This window comes from Leuciscus leuciscus, assembly GCF_965113295.1.
Source record: "Leuciscus leuciscus genome assembly, chromosome: 14".
Classification (NCBI taxonomy): domain Eukaryota; kingdom Metazoa; phylum Chordata; class Actinopteri; order Cypriniformes; family Leuciscidae; genus Leuciscus; species Leuciscus leuciscus.
The window spans coordinates 34,656,220-34,664,352 of NC_138738.1; the positions used below are offsets into that span (position 1 = coordinate 34,656,220).

General features: G+C 38.6%; 1 protein-coding gene across 1 annotated transcript; it reads right to left on the reverse strand.

Annotated features, from left to right (window-relative positions):
* Positions 1-1,089: 1,089 nt before the first annotated feature.
* LOC309513637 (claudin-10-like) lies at positions 1,090-4,567 on the reverse strand. The gene is made up of 5 exons (XM_082189568.1): positions 4,152-4,567; positions 3,884-4,045; positions 3,728-3,809; positions 1,978-2,085; positions 1,090-1,875 (listed from the first exon to the last, which is right to left on the reverse strand). The coding sequence occupies exons 1-5, from the start codon at positions 4,507-4,509 to the stop codon at positions 1,647-1,649; spliced, it is 939 nt and encodes a 312-aa protein (XP_082045694.1). The 5' UTR covers positions 4,510-4,567; the 3' UTR covers positions 1,090-1,646.
* Between the last annotated feature and the right edge of the window lie 3,566 nt (positions 4,568-8,133).

Here is an 8,133-nt window from a genome sequence, read left to right on the forward strand (position 1 = left end):
GTGGAACCTAACATGATATAACTCTTTGAAATTTTGAAATGTATTAATTTATGAAACTTGAACTTTTGAAACTTTTACAGTATACTTGTTTTCTGTAGTTTTATCAAACACAATGCTCATAGCACATAAAATATTTGAGTTTAATATTTGATCCATTATATTAAGATGTATACATGAAAATATACAGCATAACAGGAATGAACCGTGTGTGCTTACAATAATTTTCCACCTCTTTCCCTTAGGCTATGCATTTTGACTACATCATGTTCCTTAATAGAAAAAAAAAAAAATAATAGAAAATATCAATCAAGCTGCTTATATACCTAGTCAAAACAGTTTAACCCTAAATATACAGTATGTTCACAATGAGAAAATTTGTATGAAACGTTGCCAATTCAACGATCATCATCATCATCATAAAGTTAGTGTTTCTTAGTGAGTGACGCCATCCAGTGGTATTTATTTTACAGTGCTTGTTTGAAGAACATTTCCAAGTAGGCTCGTTAGAAATGATCAATTCTATTTTTTGTCATTTGATTAATCTTCTTTAGATGTTGCTTTACACTCTCCTGGTGCTCCCTATTAGTCTGGTGAAGCTTATTTATAAGCAAATTGTGGTATTAACAGTGGAATGCAGAGATATTGTGATTTACACTATAGGGTGCGGATGGAATAGAATACTGAATACTATACAAACAGTGCATGCTGTTATTTTAACTGGGGAGCAAATAGCATCTACATGTTCAATATAGCTCCAAAAGCTTTTATTCATAGACCTGAATCGTGAAATAATGAGACTATTGCTTGATATTAAATGCTTGAAAATATGCATTTTCAAAAAGACCATTTTAGATAGGCTACCATTAGGTAATAATGTACTGCAAAGCAATGTTAATTTTCTTAGTTAAAACATTTTCATTTTCACTGATACATTTTCATTCATATTCACAATCGCTGTACCAATACCCATCCAATGATTGACTCATTTTTTGTTAATAGATAATTATAGAAAATGTCTCACAAAAAGAAAAAAGAAAGAAATAGCCTCAAAGGACAAGATTTTTCTAATGTGTAATATTTATTTATTAAATCCTCTTAGTTTTTTCCATATACCGTCCACAAATGGTGGATTTGAAAGAAACTACACTGTAAAAAAATAAGTTGACAACACGTTTTTACATTGCTTTAACTCATCAAAATATGTTCAACTTTTTTTATGTTATACAAGATTAAACAAAACATTTTTAAGTCAGCTTTGTCATGTTGAAATTACTTTCATTTCTTTCACTCAAATGAGTTTCACAATTTTATTTTTATTTTTATTTTTTATTAGAATTAGAAACACTCAACAATTTCCAGATGTTTCTCCTTTTTTCTTTGGTAACACTTTACAGAAACATTCTGTACATTAGCATTTTAGTTGTTGTAATAACATGAAATAATACAGCATTTAATCATTTATAATGTTGATTTCATATTACATTTTACATTTAAAGTAATATAAATTAATATCAGTAAATGTATTAGGAAAGAAGATTAATAAACAATGGGCAAAAGAATGTTAATAAATTAACATAGATGAATGTTGTAAAATTTGACACTACCTGATTTTATTACTGTTGTGTTATCGTTTCTTAAACACTGGGTTACACAGCTGAGTCTATAGGAGGCCTTATGGGTCTGACGGTTCTTGATGACTGGCTTCCTTGTGTTCCTCTCCTCCCTCCACTTTCTCTACTTCCTCTTCTCTCACTGTATGATTGGTATGAAGGAGAGATGAAGACTGTTGTGGGTCTGGACGAGACGGGCAGCATGTACGTACGTCTGGTACGTCCCGTCATTTTGGTTGGGGGTCTTATGAGTTGTTTATTGAATCTGAGGAAGAAAAAAGGTACCAATTTAACCACATATTCATTGCACCCCCGTATTTAGCTTGTTTCCACGTACAGTAGATGTATACTGTGTGACGGGTCAGACCTTTTGGGGAATGACTCTTTCCCAGAGAAATAGCACATGACTGCACTTCCACATATAACCAGACACGAACCTCCCCAACCAATGAAGAGAGCGGCACCGAGCTCATACCTGAGAAATAAAAGGCACATATTTTAAAGGACCACAACATAACGCTTTCCTTTTTAACATTTTAAAAAATTTTATTGAGTCCCACAGATGATTAAGAATCAATCGATGAAGTATTTCAAAGTTATTTTTAATGAAATGCAGAATGCAATGAAATTGTGCAATTGTTGAATTCAATTTCTATTTCATTGAACATATGTCTGTTGAAAGCAATCTCTTTTGCGATTGAGCTTGTCAGTTTTATCAGAGGTTGGCTTGAGGCCCGTTATCATTGGCTTGAGGCCACAAAATCACTTTCTAGAAAATTCTCATTCACGGTTCCATCCTGGTGGAATGCTCTCCCCACCCTCATCCGGAACGCAGAATCCCTGACAACATTCAAAAGACAGCTGAAAACCCATCTCTTCCGTGAGCACTTAAAGCAACACTAAGGAACTTTTCCTCTTCAGTCGCCCTACAGGTTGGAAGCGGAATTGTCCATTACCGCTGTCGTAAATAATTTCGCCGCCCGCAGCCTATACTGTCGCACGCTCGCTCGCTGTTTATCCAGCACTGGCTTTGGAATGAATGATGTCCACAGACAAGGTAGAGTATGTTCCATGATTTCATGAAAGTATGATGTATTGCGACATCAGAAACGAAGAAAAACTAAATAATGACAATTGTAACGCTTGACGTAAAGCAAGTCAAATTTGTAGTTTTCTTATGTCTCATTCGAACTACAGAAACGCGACCCGGTTTGGCAAACTTACATAGTGTGGTTATAGCTGATATAGGGCTTCAAAGCGAATCCAGAAGTGCCTTTCACCCTGTTACGACTTGATGAACCACTGATACGATTTTGGAAACATTATTTTAAGGTAAAAAATTTTCCTTAGTGTTGCTTTACCTCATAAAAAAAAAAAAAAAAAAAAAAATTCTTTCCTTTTCCTTGAATCCTCCCTTATCGGGCTTATGCTACTCTGAACAATGCCTGAACTTCATATTTTGAGCACTTCTTGCGTTGTTTTTGCCTCTTCACGGTGACTCGCTTAATTTAGTCCTAAATTGTAAGTCGCTTTGGACAAAAGCGTCTGCTAAATGACTAAATGTAAATGTAAACGTTTATGTCTCGTGACGCTTTTGTTTGCTCCCTGCTCCAAGTACACCTGATGAACCAATCAGAGTGAGTATCAGAGTAAGCAGCCCCGCCCCATTCTGCAGGCTGCAGCCAAATCCTTCTTTCCCACTGTGTGTGTTCATGTGTTTGGGAGGAGTCGTGGCTTTGGAGACGCTCTGAAGTGAGGGTGGGATCAAATGCCTTCGAAGCTAGCTCGCTATTGCTAGCCACTCCCAAAATTGCCTACCCTATCTTTAATCGAAATGTCAACAGTCACTGTTGCTTATTTCACTGGTTGCTTCGTCACTGCAAATTACTGTCTGTATAAACACCACTTAGATGCATGTATGTATGTATGTATGTTGCGGCTTCATTTCAATAAATTGTATTTTTGGACTCAAAAGACCAAAGATATTTGATTCCTCATTATATGACCCCTATAACACCTTTGGTATATCACGACTAATATTTTACATCAACCACTATAGTGGTAAAGTAATGTGTAAAGTAAAGTAAATGACCAATATAAATGTCATAATTACGTACTTTGCTTCTAAGTAATATGGATCCACAAATTCTGAACGTGCTTTATCTCCCCACCAGGAGTAGACTATCATACCACTGAACCCTGCAAAACAGACATCGGTTAATGATACTCAATTTATGCTTTATGCAAAAATGATTATGAAGGAACATTCATACCGGATGCCATGTACGTCAATGCTGCTGCGAATGTAACTCTGGCGTTGGCGAGTTCAGAGCCTCCAATTTTGGTGCATTTCATCCCAATGAGGGCAAGCACAGCTCCCCAGAACCCAAAGATCACAGAGACCACAGACAGAGCCCTGGACACATGGAGGAAAACTAACAACCACACAAAAAGAGCATATTAATATTCCTGCAATATTAATTATCCCTTTTATATCAAATCATGAAATAATGTCTCTGTTTCAACAGATGTTTTCCTCACCAGACAGGTCCATCATGGAAGGGAAGTATTTACAGTCAGATACTCCTGTGGCGTCTGAGACACAGTCCATCCAGAGGTTGGAATAGTAATCCCCGGCGCTGAGAACGACAGAAGCACTTTCTGAGACGACCCAGTACTCAATGGCCAGAGTGGAACAGATCAACATCCAGCCACACAGACAGGACACAAAGCAGCCGATCTCCACATACATCACCACTGTTCGCTGCCTCATGCTGCCGGCTTCATGAGCAGAGAGAGAAACTGAGAGAGAGATATATGTGCACTGCTGAGAGGTCAATGGAGAAATAAGATTGATGGCAGTGTGTCTCCTCCTGCCTTTGGAACCCTCCTTTTGCATTTTACAACTGGTTTGTAAACTACCTAGTTTTACCTCGTCATCAGTTTTTCATCCTCAGAGGGCATTCCCAGGCTATCACAGATTCTTGGTATATCTAGGAAAATGGTTTCGAAGAGCTTCCACTGCACTATAACGTCATGTCTAATGATCTAGAACAAATTAAAGTGAGCTTTATACAAACCAAGCCGATATTAAATAACATCAAAGCTTATTTCTTAGTTGAAATTAATAAGAAATTAAATTAATGATGGTTGAAAATGAAATGAAAATGAAATGACATATATGAAGAGTTCAGATGCAAAAGCCTCTAAGTGCCATCTTAAATTTTCTTCTAGAATGATCATTTTTATCAAGCTTGTATATTTAAGTTCAGTAATTTCACTTAAATGGCAATGAAAATGACCTATTAATTGTCATTTAAGTGAAATTATTGAACTTAAATCTACGAGCTTGATAAAAATGACCATTCTAGAAGAAAATTCCAGATGGCACTTAGAGGCTTTTGCAGCTGAACTCTTCATATATTAAATAAAAAATGTTGTGCTAAAACTGACCATATGAAAATATATATAAGTATAATGGATTTTACACAAACGCTGGGTTCAGAAACGATGCCAGTGTGATTTTAATATCATAATTACCTTTTATTTTTATAGTTTATAGTATTTTTAGTTTTGTGGTATTTTTATGTAAAATGATTTATTAAATTTTTTAAAGATTTTTAAGCTTTGAATTTTATTTAAAGTTTTTGTACTTTTAGTATTGACTTAAACTTTACTGTTTAAGTTACTGTTTAATTTCATTTTAGCCCTATTTTTATTATTTAATCCATGCATTTGAATAGTTTTAGTTAACAATAACAACACTAACTGATGCCTTTCCATCTCTGTTTACTGCTTTATAAAACAAAAAGTGTCTTCTCTAAATATTTTTTGTCTGTTAATATATTTCTTGAGCCTCTTGACTTGACCCAGTTTCTGTTGACGCATTCTGTTCCTGATCGTACCTGTGTGTGTTTTCATGATCTTGTGTGTACAGGTTGTCTTGTTTTTGAAATATAATCTCTGACAGGACATCAGCTATTGGATATGAAGTGTCCTGGGAATACTGGGAGTTAAGATGTTTATCTAACATGCAATGTGTGCAGTGTTTATGTATAAACAATATTTGGCTATTTCAGTGCAACCAGCATAAAAGGAGAAAATCAATATAAATAAAGAGTCATATGAAAAATAAAAGATGAGTCAATTTAGTCTAGATCTTGTTCGGATAAGAATCGCCTGAGGAGTGTAAACACTTCGGCTCGGTGGCGTTTTCAGCAGAGCTCTGTTTTTTTTTTTTTTTTTTTTAATGAAGGGGTTAAGGTTTGGCTGGTTAGCATGGCCTAGTTAGTAGCCAACGGGTAGATGTTGTAACTACAGCATCTGGCAAAAAAAACAAAAACAAAAAAAACATCTTACAACAAGCCACGTGCTGTGCTATGTATTCTGAAGAAATAGTTTTAAATAAGAATAAAAACTTATAAATCACAAAAATGTTATTATGCTATATTATGTTTGTATGTTTTGTATGTTTATCAATGACATCCTGACTTAACATGAAATAGAAATGATTAAGTTGATAATCAAGATGAAGTAGGTCTTAGTTGAATAGTAAAAAAATAAAATAATCTTATCATAGGCCCTGTGATAAAGGGGTGTTTGTGAGTGACAGGATGATACAAACCTATTTTGAGTGAAAACAGCCTATTTTAAGATAAACCCTTTCCATCTGGCCTACCGCATATATTCCACCAGGTGGCGCATTTCTGCTTCTCTTTTTAAATGTTATTCTCACCAGCCAAATGTGTTTTAGTGCTGCTGAAATCATGCACGTTGTTGTGGGTGTTTTTTTTTGTTTTTTTGTTTTTTACGTGTGCACACCTGTATTATTTAAGTATTTTGTAATTGTTAAAAAATATATTTATTTAAAACAAAGTGATTATTTTCCAGTGGAGGACAGTAACGAAGTATTTTTATTTTGGTAAACTTTTACTTTACTACCGTCCCGTCCCAAATGGCACACTTCATGCACGTTCAGTCTCAAATCGCAGATGGACGCTGACCATAGGGGACGCTGACACTTGTTCTCTTACGAGAGGTCTCTCGTACTTGCGTAAGATATCTTACGCTAGGGGAAAACCTCTTTTCCTCGAGATATTGAAGCCAAAAATTATCCTTAATTTTGCAATAATGTAAAACGCATTGCAGCAGCATGCAGACATGGGCGAGACAGCTCGCGCGCCCATTGGCTGCTCTGCGGCAACTGCACCAGCCTATCGATAGAGGCTCCTCATGACGTCAGAACCAATGAGGGCGCTTCGCGCCCATTACGTCATGTCCCGCCGAAATCGGGTGGGGCCAGGGCTATAAATACGGCCCAGAGAGGCTGGTTTGGTCAGTTTTTCATCTCTTCAGCGGGCTCACGCATCGCTGGATCCTGAGAGGAAGCCGCGCCGTCTGATTGCAAGCACCCAGCGGGATTAGTCTGCATCTGAAGCTGCCGGTCGACAACTCGCCGCCTTCAGTCGCCGTTCCTGCTGACGCTTTCCGGCGTACATATCCTTTTCTCTGTTACTGTGTTTTGTGTATGTGTGTGTGTTCGCCGCCGCGACACACACTCTCATTGCACTAAAAGAGACGGGCGTCTTTTTCATGACGCCCCTTTCCCCCCCAACCCGCAAAGCTCGCCGGTGCGCCCGCTTGCCTTGCCTGCTTGGAGGATGATACCTGCTCTCCCTCTGTTCGAGCCGCGCAAACTGCGCCGTTCACAGGGGATGTCAGGAGCGGACGGTCACGGGGCTAGCTTTCTCTCTCCCTCTGTTCGAGCCGCGCAAAATGCGCCGTTCACAGGGGAGGCTGGAAGCGGACGGTCGGGGTTAGTTTTTCTTTACGTACAAGAAAGCTACCCTGCCTCTGCGCCCCATTCACGCGTCAATCACCAGCGAAAGGAGAAAATAGCGTTTTAGTCCCGCCGAGGCTGGACTGACCTGAATTTTCTCACACATTTCTCAGTTCCCTGATCAGGCGACTGGAAATATAAATATTGCAGCGCCGGCAAGCAAACGCCGAAGAAAACATGTTGACGCTGTTATATGCTCGTGCATCTGAGAGCCTTTGTGTTCCCCCCTGTGGCTCAGTGGCGGAATCTTTGGTTTTTCACACGAGAGACCGGTGTTCGAATCTCGGTCTAACGGCAGATTAATTATGCCTCCAATGCTTCGCTCTGTCAGTTCCCTGAAAGGCGACTGCAGATGTGCATTTTGCAGCCAACGAGCGCGTTGTACAACCCGCTCGCCTGCACCCAAACACCGTTTCTATGGTTCCCGTGCGTCACTGGCGAAAGGAGAAAAGAGTGATAATGTCCCGCTGCGGCCGGGCCGAATTCTATTTCTCACACATTTCTCATTCCCCTCTGAAGTTCAGGCGACTGGAAATGTCATACTGCAGTGAGCGAGCCTGTTGTAATGCACGCACGCCTGCAAACAAACGCCAGCATGTTGACGCTCTCTGTTTCTATGGCAACTTCTCGCTCGTTCAGTTCCAGTAAATGTTCCATTGTATTCTGCAGTAAACAAGTCGGCGA

Bases quoted from the DNA above. Each gene is read 5' to 3' on its own strand.
- LOC309513637 (XM_082189568.1), bottom strand. From the start codon at position 4,509: ATGCAAAAGGAGGGTTCCAAAGGCAGGAGGAGACACACTGCCATCAAT. The intron at 4,046-4,151 runs GTGAGGAAAACA...TGTGGTTGTTAG, and splicing joins TTCCATGATGGACCTGTCTG to TTTTCCTCCATGTGTCCAGG. The intron at 3,810-3,883 runs GTATGAATGTTC...TCTGTTTTGCAG, and splicing joins ATTGACGTACATGGCATCCG to GGTTCAGTGGTATGATAGTC.